The sequence below is a fragment of the Nanorana parkeri genome, unplaced genomic scaffold (genome assembly GCF_000935625.1).
Source record: "Nanorana parkeri isolate BGI_ZX_2015 unplaced genomic scaffold, ASM93562v1 scaffold84, whole genome shotgun sequence".
Lineage (NCBI taxonomy): Eukaryota > Metazoa > Chordata > Amphibia > Anura > Dicroglossidae > Nanorana > Nanorana parkeri.
The window spans coordinates 1912045-1927924 of record NW_017306352.1 but is presented as its reverse complement, the minus strand read 5'-3'; the positions used below and the strand labels follow the sequence as shown (position 1 = coordinate 1927924).

At 40.1% G+C, this 15880-nt stretch overlaps 1 protein-coding gene across 6 annotated transcripts in view; it reads right to left on the bottom strand.

Annotated features, from left to right (window-relative positions):
• The window catches only part of PARD3 (par-3 family cell polarity regulator), a 535067-nt gene that overhangs the window by 211783 nt on the left and 307404 nt on the right, over nucleotides 1-15880 (bottom strand). For 3 of the 6 annotated variants that reach the window (XM_018552326.1, XM_018552324.1, XM_018552325.1), the window contains exons 15-17: nucleotides 11093-11282; nucleotides 5493-5554; nucleotides 256-300 (exon numbers count right to left, since the gene is read on the bottom strand). In XM_018552326.1, the coding sequence (XP_018407828.1) occupies nucleotides 256-300; nucleotides 5493-5554; nucleotides 11093-11282 (297 nt within the window). Of the gene's footprint in view, nucleotides 1-255; nucleotides 301-5396; nucleotides 5555-11092; nucleotides 11283-15880 lie in introns of all 6 variants that reach the window. The other 3 variants (XM_018552321.1, XM_018552323.1, XM_018552327.1) reach the window with 2 other exon arrangements.

The following is a 15880-nucleotide window of genomic DNA, read 5'->3' as shown; positions in this document are numbered from 1 at the left end:
AAAAAAAAAAAAAAAAAAAAAAACAACAGAACACAAGCATAATCCATGTATGTATTTCTAAAGCCGATTGAGTCACAGACTGCAATAAGTGGTCAGTTCCTCCTATTTCACGACAGTTCAGTAATGAGCACACTTAACAGTGAGAGCCGAGCCATGCTAGCCCTTCAAAAGGTCATGCTGACATGCAATCAGAATGGTAGTTCTGTCTTAATCTGCTTTGACCCTGGTTTCCATAGCAACAGCATTGTCTCTTACCTGCACTGTGGTCAGCCATTGCACTGATCTTAGCCTCGTCAGCTACTGTTAAAAAGGTAAATGTAAGAAGGTTAGCCCAGTTAGTGCCCGCATTCCACATGCAACAAACAAAATAAATGGAACATTAAGATGAAATGTCTCAGTGCATGCAGGCGTTTCATCCCCCTCGAGAGTCTTAATGCAATATTGGGAAATTAAAACACTCCATGCAGAGTTCGCTGGCTGCAAACCGCAGGCACTTATGTTATTACATGTTAGCATCACCCACTTAAACAGAATTAAAACTGTTAATTATTTTCATCATTTGCTCATGCCAAAAAAAGCAGATCATTCCAAAGGCAGACAAAACAGAATAGTAATTATTGTAATGATTGCTTTCTGCTTGTGACACGTCTCTTTCCCCAGCAATTGCGATTAATTGTGGTTGTATTAATAGTTGTATTAGGAGACAATCTCAGGGGTTATGGTAATACACAAGGCTGACAAATATAGTTCAATAGACATTTCCTGCTGAGGTACTGCATTGCATATGGGGCAATATATCTGTGTACAGGTCGGAATGCATTTGAACTGAAAGATGAGGATGTGACTTAACTCTGATTGTGGCCAGCCAACATGAGAGGGCTTCTTCATTCTTCATGGTTCCATTAGGAACGATGAGACAAAGTTTTGTCACATGACAAGCATAGCCAATGGGAAATTAACATTACAAACAAACCCTCCCTAAAGGGGTCAGAATTTCTGTTGACGGCAACCACCCAACAGCTTTTAAAACTAGTATTATGATTATTGAATGATCAGTGCAAGTCAGCTGTGAATGGTTTGTGGGCCTAATCAGTGAAGTTGTGGGACAACAGCCAGAAACATTCATGTAGTACAATTAAAGGCCAACCAAACTTTCAATTTTAGGGCTCATGTCAACTGGAGGTTTTACAGTGTTTGGAACAGACATCAAATGCAAGCCAGTAAAATCCTATGGACTTCACTTGAGCAGTTCACTAGCAGTTTAAAGGCTGTGTTTGGCCTAATTTGCGTTTGACCTGCTTTCCTTGTTTGAACTGGGGTAAAAAAAAGCATCCACAGCCAGAGTAGAAAAGCTTGTTTTCTGCCAGTATTGGCTATTCTCTCTGTGTGGAAGCAGTGATTTATCCACAGAGGTCTAACACACCCCATGCGGAGTAAGAGCTAGAGCTCTCCAATAAACAGGGTGCATAAGCTTTGCTGACTGCAGAGGTAAAGGTCTGACTCAGTAAGGGGCATGTCAGATCTCTGCAGAGAGGCCACTGCTTCCACACAGAGAACAAGGGTCCTTCTGTGTAGCATACTGTCAGAGGACAGGCTTTTCTACTCAGATTGCGGCTGCTTGCTAAGGAACATTAACTGTAAGACTGCATATTTTTGCATGCACCTGAAATGTGTTCAGATGGCAACAGTTATAACTTTAGTAAGAAACTGGGGCGAAAGTGACCGAAATATGGCAAGGGTGTAACCAAAGCATATATACAAAATGTTCAATATTGTAATTATATGATGTTATTTAACTTATTTTTAGCAGGGGTTGAATGTGGTCTATTTTCTGCTTAACTGAACTCTGCATGTTTGGGCAAACCTGAGCTGGGTATACATCTGGACCCGCTTCATTTTGATGCTTTTTGATCCCAGAACTCTCTATGGAATTTGATATCAAGTTTTACATTCATAACTAGGGATGTGGAGAACAAAAGGTGAACATAAGAAACTTCCCAACCCATGTCATGTTTCATTTCCATTGTGGCTCCTTCAACGCTATAAAACATAAATGGGCCTTCTCAGAGGAGGAACTAATGTATATTAGTGCTGCAGACAACAGTTATTCACCAAAAAGTGTACACTTTGAGCCCCGTGATTCAGTCATCCTCTAGATGCTGATTTAGTCATGCTGCTGCCAACCTAATATTCTCCACAGAGGCTACATAGAACCATAAGAAGTTACTGGAGAGAACTATGAAACACATCAGGGTTAATCTGCATTATACATACAAAATGAATGCACATTTACAAGACAACAAAGGGTTAAAGTTCTGATTAATATTTTCCACAGATACAATATCTGGACTGTGAACAGTGTTAGAAGAAATAATTCCTCATGGCCAGTATAATTGCAACCAACCACGCTATTGATTGGCCTTATACTGAAGCTGAAATCTACATTGTGAGCCATTTAATCTTATTATCCTGGTGAAATAATACCTAGCTCTCTGCAAGCTGGCAAAGTCGCATTGCTTTTATAAGTACTCTGGCAAAGACAGTCAATTAAACTAATGGCTGCCAAGATTAAATCTAAACGTAAACACTTTGTTTCAGTGGTAACGAGTCAAATGTTCAGAGTTAGTCTGCTTCCTAAGTGTATTTCCCTAATATTCTGAAACCTGCTTAGTGACCTGTCACTGACTGATGAGAATTCTCGGTCCATGGGACATTACCACATTCATACGCAGAAGGGATAACACAGGTCAAAGTTCACTACAACTCAACATTTCACATGATGTACAGGAAAAAAAGTAGACCTGCTGATTCTATGTTCAGCTTCTGTTATCATTGAATGTTATATGGTCTCTCATAAAGGTTTTCTGTGGTTATAATGTCATTATCTTTTTATTGAACATACATAATGCAACGGATTTTTTTTTCTCCACATTCTTTTCCATAGCTTTTCTTACCCACTGACTACAGCCTGGCGAAATGACGCAAAGTTGTAACCTAATTTGTCTGATCATGACTTCATCAGATATGTGTACTTGATGTGAATTATATAACCAATTAATGTATCTAGTGTTTTGGAGAGTGGTAGATTGTGGTCCATCTAGTCCCAATAGCAGTTGATGACGCAACAAAATTTACATTAAGGTGCACTGGACTGTAAGCTTCTGGCCTTTAGTAGACTCCCAGGTTATCATTACTATAATAAAGGGCTGCATTAAATATGGGACTTAAAGTAACATTCTATACAAAGTAAAGTGCCGATAGACATTTAATGACAGTCCTAGTGTCTATAGGGCACCAGTAGACACCACTAGCTTAGGCTTTCCAGAGAGGAGCAGATAGAGACAGGATAGAAAACTTTGTCCAAATGATTTTGCCCCAATTACGTTGGCTAACCCAAATGGTCACATAATTCAACCATGCTAGCTTTAGGAAGAGCTGGAATATTCAGATGACTGGAGAACATTCCAAATGCCCTCTGATGTATGCCCAATCGGTCTGAATGTAGATCAGTGTCAAGGAAGATTAAAGTTGAGCTGCAGGCAAAAACATATTATATTCCTCAATAGCCACAATGAATATAAATCCACTTTGTGTGCACCAAATGCCTTTGTAAACCCAAACTTTACATTAGTAAATTGAGCAGTAACATCACTGCTATGCTACACATAGCCTGTGCAGACAACAGAGCTGGGGCAGGACCCAGCAGGTACACCCAACTGCAGGGTGCCTACAGGAATCTACAGGGGGCAGATACAATACCCTGTACAAGAAGAGAGACCATCAGTGACATGTCTATATTTTGGAAACTCATGCATAGATGCAAAGTGCAGGAGTTGTTCTAAACTGGATTACTGCACAGATCTGGAAGAAATAAACAAAGGACACAAAGAACACAACAGTAACCTTGGGCATAGTCTTCAAAACATTGGATAATACCATAAGAAACTTTACAAATATCCTCCCAAATTGAGTTTGGTTTGGTTTTAACATTCGATTATGGAAATTAATGGAGTTTTTCTTTAACGAAAACCACATTCACTGCTAGAATTCCATTCAATTCAAGAAAATGTTTCCTTTGTGCACCTTCAATTTTTTGGGGCACTACGGGCAAAAACAATCGCCAATTTGACTCCATTATTAGAAAATCGAATGTGTGTTCTGAAAGCTATTTTGTTTCAAACTAAATTCTACTGCTTTATGGCCATCTTGAAAATGCATGTTCCTTTTGTATTTAGACATTAGTTTAGCCCAGATTTTAGCTTTAAAGAAAGGGAGACAAAACCAAGTGCGATGACCAAACAAAATCTCACTTCTGGGAGTTTTGGTATAAACATTAAAGAGCGGGCGGCTATAAATGTGGAATTATGCAGCCTGTGATTCAGATGCTGCTACTAAGACTCAGTTCATCAGCTGTGCAGTGGGAAATGATGACCTTTGAATAAGTCCTAGTATCTGCTTATCAGAAGACACAGCAGACGTCACATGCTTGGCTAATGCTTGCACGAATTCCGAACTCCCTCCGTCTGGCTGGGGCTGGCAGATCAGAAATAAAATGATATTTAGAGAATTAATCTATCCACAGAGTGAGAAAGGAAGGCGCTGAGCTCTTTTATCTGTGAACTTGTCATGAGGAATAAATCCATATCTTATTTTATATACTGTAGATACCGAAGAAGAGCCGCCATGCCCAGCAGGCTGCAGTAAGGTAGCACCTCATAAAGCCATTCAGTAAGTCAGGATTGTGTACAGATAAACCGCATAGTGATGATGGAAATACTACATTTCAGGAATTTTAATTAGAATTTTAAGGAATTATCTCACAGACAAGTCCAACAGCTGTCATTAGATATTCATCTGTTTTCAGTGGAAATGGGTTTTGGGGGATTAAAAATAATCCATGATTACTACAAAAGAAGGAGGGAATGTGACATTTTCTCTAGGTACATATATTTGATAATGACACCAAAAACAAATTTTCTTATCTATAGGTAGAGTGACTGATGAAACAGATTTTTCCCCACTAAAAAAAAACAAAAAAAAACTATGTGGACCACAATACAGTACGATGGAATTGCTCCTATAGTTTCACACTTTTGTGTGTACTGTAACAGTGATGCTATAATGGATTGTTCAACCAAATATAGCCGAGATCTAAGATTGTCATATCTATTTACTAAGGGACTGCAGGAATTGGGAACTATGAACACAACAAAACGGAGGAGCCTGGCATAACATCCTGCTTTTCATTCAAGGTGGAAAACAATTTCATAAAACATTTCATAGCAATAAATAAATAATTAGCCTTGTTTATGATACTCCATTGAAGTAACACCTGTTAACTGCTGGGAACCTAGAGAGAGTAGCATAGGATTCACAGTATGGGAAGACATACACACATTTGTTACCTAAATCCATGCTTTTAGATTTTCGGGTTTTAACGAAGTCTAGCTGACTTGCATCTCCAAACTGCTTGGTGCGTTTCTCTGACATGCTCTGGCGACCAAACCCTTCTCTCTGGAAGCTAAGGGATGGATCTACATCTGGACTCAAAGTGCTGGGAAGAACAAAAATTTAGGGAATCATAAAATATGCATATGTGTATGAATTAGTTACTTAAACAATTGTTCTATACAGGTACATAGACATTGATGCTATTTAACTTTTAAAGCAGACACCAACTTTACATGAAAAGCCTCTTCCATACACCTTCCTCATCCCGGTTTATGATGTTAACCAGGGCAACACTTACATTGCTTCTGGGAGAAGGCCCATTCTCCTGTTAAACAAAAATTGCCAGTTTGGCCACAGAGGTAATAATAATAGGAAGGGGGTTGGTGGCTTAGCTGAAGATGACAGAACGTATCCTAGAAGCTGGAGAAGTTCGTAAATAGTAGAAGTAATAATGTAAATTCAAGTTCAGAGGGGTGCACAGGCCTTTCAGGTTAACAAAAAGTGATATCATACAATTAGGCAGGACGGTTAAAGATTTACATGGTTGGCAGGCTTGTTTCAAGCTGTAAGCACATCTGTTACTTAAAGTGTAGCTCCACTTTTGCAGTCAAATTTGAGAAACCCCTACTATATTTTTGTTGTGTCCCCAATTCACACAGCATATCTAAAAATATTTTTCAAAATATTTCTTACAATTAAGGTTGTTCTTTTGAAGCAGAAATATGCAAAGAACTGCTATTCTGCACAATTTCAGAGGGGCAAACTGGGGGCAGAGCATGTTCATTAGTTCTCCTCATTAACATATAATGCAGAACACAAGCCTTAGGATCTTTAAGCCCCCCATCCCTAACATTAAATCTCTTCAAAAGGTAAGCAGGCATTTTTATAAATGTTTTAAGTTATGTTATGTGAAGGGGAACATGTAACAAGTATAGAGCAGGTGCTATCCCTATTTGGTTGCAAAAGCAGAGATACACTTTAGCCTGCATTCACACCTAGGCGTCAGCGCTTTTACATGTATTTCGCCTGGCGTATGTTGCTAGTTTTTTGCACATTTTTACACATTAGACACGTGCACATGAAGGCCCGTGTCTTGGCTGGCAGTTCGAACACATTGCGGTCCATGGGGAAACGCGTACTAAAATATGCAAACCAATTGTTTTGCGCGTTTTTCAGTTTTTTCATTTGAACTCTATGGCGGCAAACACACTGCAAAATGCCCCAAAAGAAGCTCAGGAACTTTTTTTGAGCGACAGGCATTTTGCAGCTTGTGACAAAAAGCCTAGGTGTGAATGGGGGCCATTGAAATTAATGGGAATTTATGAGCTGAGCGTTTGGATGCACGTATTTATGTGCAACAAAATGCCTAGATGTGACTGGGGCCTTGGAGAATAAATTATAATAGAAAATAAAGCAAGTGCACAAGAGGTAAAATAAATGTGAAAAAGCTTAACTCAGGCTTTAAAAGGCCACCAAAAATTGAATTTACCGCCAAACATAATATACTTATTTAAAGCACCACCCTGGAGGCAATTTGTAGAACAAACATTTCTAAGTGTCCTGAATGTCACCTTGCCTAGCCAAGCACCGTCATTAGGATGTGTCCTACCAGCACATTCATCCCTCTTCCGTCCAATTATTAAAATATTCATCAGGTTTATGTAGGCTCACATCTCTTCCCCGGGACTGATTTGGGAAAAGCTTTGCCACCCGGCGACCCTGCATATTATTAACATTCCTTCTATTAATCCCTTCTTATTGCACACTTTGTTTTCATAATATTTTCATGAAGGATTAGGGAGATAATGTCATGCTGGACGGCATACATTTCCCTCTGTGATTCAGAACAGCTGCCAGGGTTGTTTGTGTAACCCTCATATGTCCATTGTGACTGCTCCAAGTTTCTGCCTCCGAGCAAGAGGTTGTAGAGAACATGTCGCTCCCCTCTGTTTGTCTACTTGGCCCCCTGACTGCCGGAAATTGAACTGCATGGCTTTATTGTTAATGAATCTGGTTTTTAATGGCTCTGTTATAATGAGCGGTCTTTGCATGTGAATAAAGGAACCAGAAGGTTACATGGTCAGAACTTTGGCTGTACCAGAAGATGATTCACTATGCTTTGATGGGTGAGAGGGCTAATTAAGATGGCACAAGTAGCATGACCTTTAATCAGAATCCACTGACATTAGCCAAATACTCTGAATACATTTATAGTTTATCACGAAAGAGCGACAGGTAAAAATGTACAAATCCTTACGAATCTGCAGAAATTAAAAGGCAATTCCAGGCAATTAAAAAAAATAAAAAGACGTGTAGCTGTTAATACTAACTAGCAATCTCACCATCATTGCCAACTCTCCTCATTTGAGGTTTTTTTTTTAAATACCTTCCCATAATCCCTTGCAGCAAGGACTAGACAAAATTCTCAAAGCCCTGAATCCACTTGTTAGCCATGTACAGGTATGTCTTCTCTTTTATAGTGAGATATAATGTTTTCTGTAGGCTGCAGTGTGTTTAGAACAGAAATGTAAATAATATATTTTTACCAGTCCAAGAATGTAAGTAAAATACAGAATTTTAGATGGATAGGGATGGAAATTACCGTCCTTCTGGGCTTCTGGTTCAGAATCTGGTGTTCCCTGAACACCAGGTTTTTGAATCTGGTTCCCTGAACACCAGGTTTTTGGCAACCTAAATATCTGACAAAGTGAGAAGGTATCTTTAGCACCAACCAGGTTGGCTGTGTACCCTCTTATGTATTCTAGTGTTAAATGTTCAGAAAGCCAATACACCCAAAATGAATATCACATTTGATAGATGCTGGGAAGTCAAACCACCAAAGAGTTTCTTTTATGGTGAGGAAACCTCTGGGTTAGTGTTGCCAGGTCTACAGATTTCCTAGAGCCAGTCGGAGGCTGCCTGTTTTTTTATTGTATTTTTACAATATTTAGTATTTTTATTGCATTTTGAAAAGGTAGAAATGGGAGCACCCAAATGTGACTGCAAACACCCAACTCTCCATAGAGGTCAGTAACAGGGACTATTGCAGGAAACTTTGACTACCTCAATGAAACTTTTGACAAATCTGTATCCAAGTGGGGTGGGGGGAGTGACTTATTTAACCACACACTACCTCTGACTGAAATATAATCTTTGGGTGTCCTGAACTTCAACTTTTATGCAGACAAGAAACAAAAAAAGAACCTCAAAGAAAATCTGTACTGAGAGAATAGGAGAAATGCCAACACTAATACTGACTTTGTTCTTAAAATGCCTGTTGCCTGGCTTCAGCACCTTGTAACACTAACCTGAAATAAGTCTGCATTTCACAAACATCAGTTAAACCAGAACTAATCTCTATATTTGTCCTTAGTCAGGGATTTTTAATGTACTGAAGCCATTTAATGCAGCATGACAGCAAAGGAATCAGTATTTTTAGGAGAGGACAGAAATGGCAGCCCACATACCGTATATATCCTTGGTGTAGGTTTCCTTTAACAGAAAATTAGTTGGGGCTTGTGTATATGGGCTTTAGTTTGCAACAGATCCGTGATCCCTTCAAGTCAATGGGAATGCCAAAGCTGCTTAGGAGGTCAACTGCAAGTCAAATGCACCTGTGCAACAATTCAAGTGGAACTCAAAAGTGTCCAAAACAAATCTCAGAAGGAAGCTAAATGCACCTGAAAGCATGCTGAATTTGCTCATCCACACATGCCTTACCCAAACTGCAACTGGCATAACCCCAAAATGAACAGAAGACAAGAAAGGAGAGAAACTAAATATGTGCATTTAAAACAGAATTCCCCTATGACAAAGGGATTGTTATTCGACCATCCTAGAACTACAAAGCTATGCTGAAGTTTGTAAACCTTTAGCGGCTGTAGCGCCTAGTTTCCTTCTACATTGCATCTCAGAATAGCTGAGAAGAGCTGCACAGAGAAGGTGCTCTGCTTCGCTCTTTCCCTGGCAATCTCGCTGATGCACTGAAAGCAGGCTCAAGAGAAGGACCAACTGCAGAAGCGGCATATAATAATTCTCGCTGCTTGTGCTAATTATCACTACAGCCTTAGGAGGTGGCTCCACTGAGAGCTTTATTTTGCTTATTGATGTACATAATTACAAGGTTTGCAAATTAATGCACAATTCCCCAATTACACAGAGGCTGTAGTCTTCAGACTGTTTAATAATTATCAAATTCCAGGTGACTATCAACTCTGGATTTCACTGTGTGATGAAAATCATGCAGACCTGCCAGGTAACATGTGGCATAGGAACAAAACAATTGGCTGCATCCCATATCTATTAGCAAGTTTCAATTTTGGCTGTTTTCTCAAACTGAAATGAAGAATAAAAAAAAAAAAAAAGGAGGTATGTGGATCTAGGGGAGAACTGCCATTTTTATCACTGATCTGGAAGTCTGAATAGTTCCAGATTCCTTCTCTACGAACTTCCTATAGGTTAGTGCATCAATAGTAATTGTCCGTTCCCCCCAAAGATAACAGAAGCTGCTGCGGTCTCGGCCCCTACATATTTCTAATGCCTTTCTCAATGTCCCAGAGCTACAAACCCAAATTAATAATGAAGTCATGAACACCTGCCACTGCTGCCCATTCTTTCTAAAATAATGCTAGTTGCCTGCTAATGCTTTGGTCTTGGTACTGACCTGTACCAAGTACAGTAATTAGGAATTTGCTGTATGTCTGTTCTGGGTCAGTTAAGGTGCCCATACACCTCGCGATCGTACGATAATCGCAAGGTGTATGGAAGGCGTGCGGCCGTTCCTACTGTACGGTCACACGTCTTTTGTCTAACGAGCATGTTTGAAAACCCGCCGAGAATCATACGATTGTCGGAGGGTTTGTGGCATGCTCGGGAGACAAATGCCGAACGGGCCAGTGTATGCAAGCGCACACTGCCCGTTCAGCATTGCAGTCATCAGAAGCCCGGCCCTCAGGGGGGCAGGCTTTCGATGATCGCAAGTACGATCTGCCTGTCCAAGATGGGCAGATCGTACCAGCTTTTAATTAGCTTGCAACCATCGCAAGACAAAGTCTTGCAATGGTTGTAAGGTGTATGGGCACCTTAACTCTGGACAAAAGGAGGACAGAAAACAGAACTTTCTGGTGGTGGCCAAAAATGACAGTACCCATAGTTCTCTTATGACAGGTGTACTTTACCACTGTACCAACACTGAAGGGGCCATGAAGTTTGAAGGGCCTTTTCCTCTCCATGGAGCAGAACAAATGGAGTCTGCTTAACCTTCAAATGGTGCACATTTTCTTTTGAGTATTATAAACACTTGTACCAGAGTTGAAAATTGGATCCCAGCACATTAACTTATTTAAAGCCGACAGTTTCCTCACTGGATCAAATTAACTGGTTTGCACAGCCTAAAATAGTGCAAATAGGTAGGTTCCTATACCAAGCAGGCTTTTAGCGTTATAGCAGGCTAGAAATGGATAGGAGTTAGTACTTTTTTGCCAAACAGTGCATTTAAAGTAGAAACACAGATGTCGTGGTTTGTCTGCAGATATAGAAAAAAAACATTTTCTTCATAGGTTTGAGTTTAAGTAGAACCAGCTTGAGTGTTAACCTAAACTGCAATGTGTTAACCTTACAAAGAAATACAATCCAGTCTTACCTCTCTGTGGATTCACTAGCTACATTTTTTGACCAGGCTCCTGCAGAGTCTGTAACACATCCTACATCATCGTGTGAGCTGGAAGACGACTGGTCGGAGAGCTGGGAAGGCATTGCTGGGGATCTGTCATCTTCAATGATCACAGTGTCATCCTGAGGCATGTTCACTGTTGGGGAAAGTTGATATTTACCTGCAGAAAGCAGAAAACAGCATTACATGACAGAGAGCTTGACTAAGCAATTCCAGCAGCGTCTACACACCCCCTCCCCGAGTACTGCTCAGTGTATTTGAAGCCTTTAGTGAGACTTGTGTTTACTGAGAAAGAAAACAGCAGTTATTTATCTACTGTGTGTGACACATACAAATTATGCCAGTTGGGAATTAAAAAGGTGAGCAAAACACATAGCTTATGAGTTCAAGCTTTGAAAACCTATGGCTAAAAGTTGCATCTTTAATTTTAGATGAGGTCAACAATGTCTACAGCTACTTAGATTTTGTGGAACTTCAAGTACCAACTCACAGTCAATGCAGAAACGTATCTTGGTGCAGCAGGGGCCTATGTGATTGACACTATCCTGCTAATGTAAAATGGTAACATTCAACCATCCTAAATGTCCCACCTTTCCCAGAACTAATGACAACAGATTTTACATGCACTGCCATCTGCTGCTGAAATTTGGTATCACAAAGTGCTACTACTGTATGTGCCAGTCTCCTGTGATCTCCAACACAAAATCACTCAGACTGGGAGAGGGAGGGCCCGCAAGAATAGTCAGCTGCAATGTCCACTTAGCAAATAATGAAGTCTTTAACAGCCTAGCCATAATACTGCATCTCTCCATGTACAGTCACTCTTTGGTTTCGTCAGTCTCCTACATGAAATATGGCTTCTTAAATTCTATTTATCGCTCTGAAACAGTTTCTTTAGAAAGTCTTAAAAGGGCCAGTTGACCCAAAACTAATATTTTAGATTTTGATAGATAATAATGTAGAGTTAATCACTCAAAAGGTTTATTATATCTTTGGTGGTGACAACAGGCATACTTATGAAGTGTTCCTCAATACCCTAATGGAATTTTTATATGATAGAGGGTACAAAAAAGTATTTGAAAACACATGACTTCTAGTGGGCAGAAACAAAAGACAAGATCTCATGGCTGCTTCAACATATATATGAAGCAAGTGGGTGAGTCACCCTAGCAGATCCCCTCTACAAGTGATCATCAGTTGTGAGAGTATTGCCTCTATTTCTACATACTGACACACCTTGGAGACATACAATGGGGCTGTGTTTCTTCCCCCATCAGGATAAACAATGGCACTCTAGTGAGTCAGGTTCTAGGTGATGGTGGGGCTCTGCTCTGTCAAGGGTCTTGGCGCTGAGTTGTGCATTTAATGGCAATGAGCCTGCTGCAAATGCTTATTTCTCAGCACACATCATAGTTGTTAGGCAGTTTTATTTACTGCTTATGGTTATAAAACAATACTTTATGGATACTAGCTGTTGCATTATTGTATTTATCTGTATGTGGATACTTTTTTAGCAGCTTAGTCTACATGGACTTTTCTGTTGCACTTGGTGGACATTAAGTTTTGCAGCACTAGTTTTTGGCAGCTCCATGTACTATCTGAACTTGAGTTTTTGTTAGCATAGCTTAGGATTTTTTTAAAGTAGTATTTTAATGAGTATACTTGTTTGGGCTAAGATGATGGATATTAATTAAATGCTGCTAATCGCTACTGCCCAGCTTCTGAGGTCCAAACTACTTAGGGACTGTAGGTTGAGGAAACAGGAGATGTTTAAATCATAGGGATAGCTAGAAGTGCTGGCACAAATATTACACAATTGAATTGTGCCAAGTAGTTAGAGGATTGCCTGATAGAAGAGTGAATTTAGATGTGTTGGTGACATAAAATTAGAATCTCGGCAAAACCCCAGTGCATGCCATCTCATGAGGCTTCAGTGCAGTACATGAGCAGTGGAAATGTAATTAAAACCCACATATACGGATCAGTCATCTTACAGTTCACTGTTACAAAACAAAGCAATACATTATGTGATGTTCCAATTTTCACCAGTAAATTCACTCATCACAGCTTAGTCCTTTGTGCATCCATATATGAGACTTGATAAATTCCCATCTACGCAATAATATTAGAGAATCGCATTTTATAACACAAACAAACTTATCTCCAGGGCATAACTTCTTCCGGAACTTGGCCAAACCGTATGTTAATCATATTTCATAAGGGCAAAGATCTCTCCTGTTCATCAAGATCCATATCAATTAATTGTTTATTTTAACAAAGCATGTTTTCATGCAACCTTGCCGTGAGTAACGAACCGTTTCACCTCCATGCAATTAAACATGACCGTGAAATGTTACTTTGTGTACTTAGGAGGTATAATAAATGTCAGGGAACAATCAAAACACATTTTAAGGTGCACCTGTTATGCAAACACTGTAGTCAGCCATTCTGTGATCTACATTTGCTATTGCCCCCTATATGCTCAGAGCACCATAGCCGGGACGGATCCCAACAATACTATCAAGATCACCCTTCTGGCTGATTGACAGTGGACTCTGCCAGCTTTGCCCTCCCCATCCATCCCTCCAGTCATCGGGTTATCAGGAAGTGAGCAAGAGGTAGAATGTTTTCGCTCACTTCCCGAACAATAGAGCCGACGTGTGACAGTTGAATGTAACATGTCGGCTCTAACTAAGGGGATGAGTGCAATTCACTCACCTCATAGTTCTCCTTTAATAACATATAAATATATAAAACAAATGTTAAAAAAATGCAGTAAATAAAGAAAACCACTCCCATATGAGCTAAAGACTAGACAAAGAATTCATGGTTTCTGACTACCAGGAACAATGTAATGGATTCACATTAGAGACTGCAGACCCTCTTGTGTTCAGTCAGACACCGCCTGTCTGGTAGTCAGGCACTAAGAGGAACACCACAGCAGAGCATGCATATGTGTATATGACCATTCCCATACAACGTATTGTCTTCAGCGCCATCTAGAGGGGCTAGTGTTATGCACAAAGCATGCGCCTAGTGTACAATAAAATATATTTTATTTTATTTTTATTTTTTTTAAATGTACCCAAAAGTATTCATAGAAATACTGTTTAAACACAACTACGCTACAACGAAAAAGCCTTCAATATGCAGCCCAGACTTTACCTCAACAGCTGTTGATCAAGTACAGTGAGTTACCCAAGTGCAATATACAGAACAGTAGGAGTGAGAAAATGTGGCCGTTACATCAGAGATTACTATAAGCAAAACTCCAGTCATTGAGCCAAAAAACGGCTGATTATGGATAGTCATGAAATACCTTTGCAAACCCGTTTTATTCCCTTCAAAAATGTAGTGGTTCAGCATGTTCAGAGAGCCGAGCTGTGGGAGGGATACAGAAGGCCCCAACCCACTACAGGCTTCCTGCAGAAAACTAGAGGAGGCGGCGGATACAAGACCAGTCACCCTGCATCAGGAAAGAGAGCAGCGGTGACTGGTCTGTAATACAGGAAGCTTTTGCACAGAAGCAAAGCTTTACACTGGATTACTGCACAGACCTGGAAGAAATACACAAACCGTACCAAGATTCAAAAAGTATACCCATGCCTCTTGTATTTAGACAATATTTGCTTATTCTAGAGTTCGCTTGTAAAAGATATTAACAATAAACTTGGTGGGGAGACGCTCTGGTAGCACTACTGAGTAAAACAAAAGTAGCTTTATTTATGACTTTTTCACAATGTGTCATGCGACTACCTTCAGCCACCTCATCAGATCCTGCAGAATTCTCCAGGCAAAGATACTTGTGTCTTGTCAGGGGAGTGCTACCTGTTGTATATTATGAGTGAAATAGATATATTTGGGGTATAAATGGATGAATGCTTATGTGCTGAAGGAAATTCTATGGGCTGATGTTATTCACCACACTTATGCTAACTAGGTTTTTATTGTGTAAGTTTCTTGACCAGTTGGCCATAACTGTTTTCAGAGTGTTGATTGTACACAATGGGACAGCTGTAGGGAATTTTGTCAAAAGAAACCTGTTTAATTAGCCAACATCAAAGGGGCAATTAGACAAGCCAATACAAAATCATTTCAGTGTTCGTAAATGACACTAAACTGTGTATGAATGCAGAGCCTAAAGTGGCTGCGGGATTGGCTGGAGAGACACATAGGGCTTATATAGACTGGAAATATATGCTGGGTAGACTGAGTGGGTCCTCATGGGGCCTTTGTCATCTGAGGTCTACATATTTTGTTATTATTATTCTGTCGGACTGTTTCTGTTCATCTGTTTCTTCGATCCAATTAAACGCCACTCTCTGGAAAAGAACTGAGGTTGCCTGGGTATTTCCTGAAGATCCAATTTTCACAACGCACATAAACATAAAAAATAGGATTTTTGTACTCACCGTAAAATCCTTTTCTCTCCGTTCATTGAAGGACACAGGGCAACAGATCGTAGATCCTGAATGGTAGGGTATATCGCCACCTGCAGGAGAAGGACGCTAGGCACATAACAAGAGACAAAGACAGCCTAGGGGCGGCCGCTGCTGGTGGCCAAACCCCCCACTTGCTGACAAGTCTCCAGTAAGTAACAAGCAGTTAGGAGTGTACACCCCATAAAAGAGGGCGGGACCTGTGTCCTTCAATGAACGGAGAGAAAAGGATTTTACGGTGAGTACAAAAATCCTATTTTCTCTCCCGTTCATTGAAGGACACAGGGCAACAGATCGTAGATCCTGAATGGTAGGGACG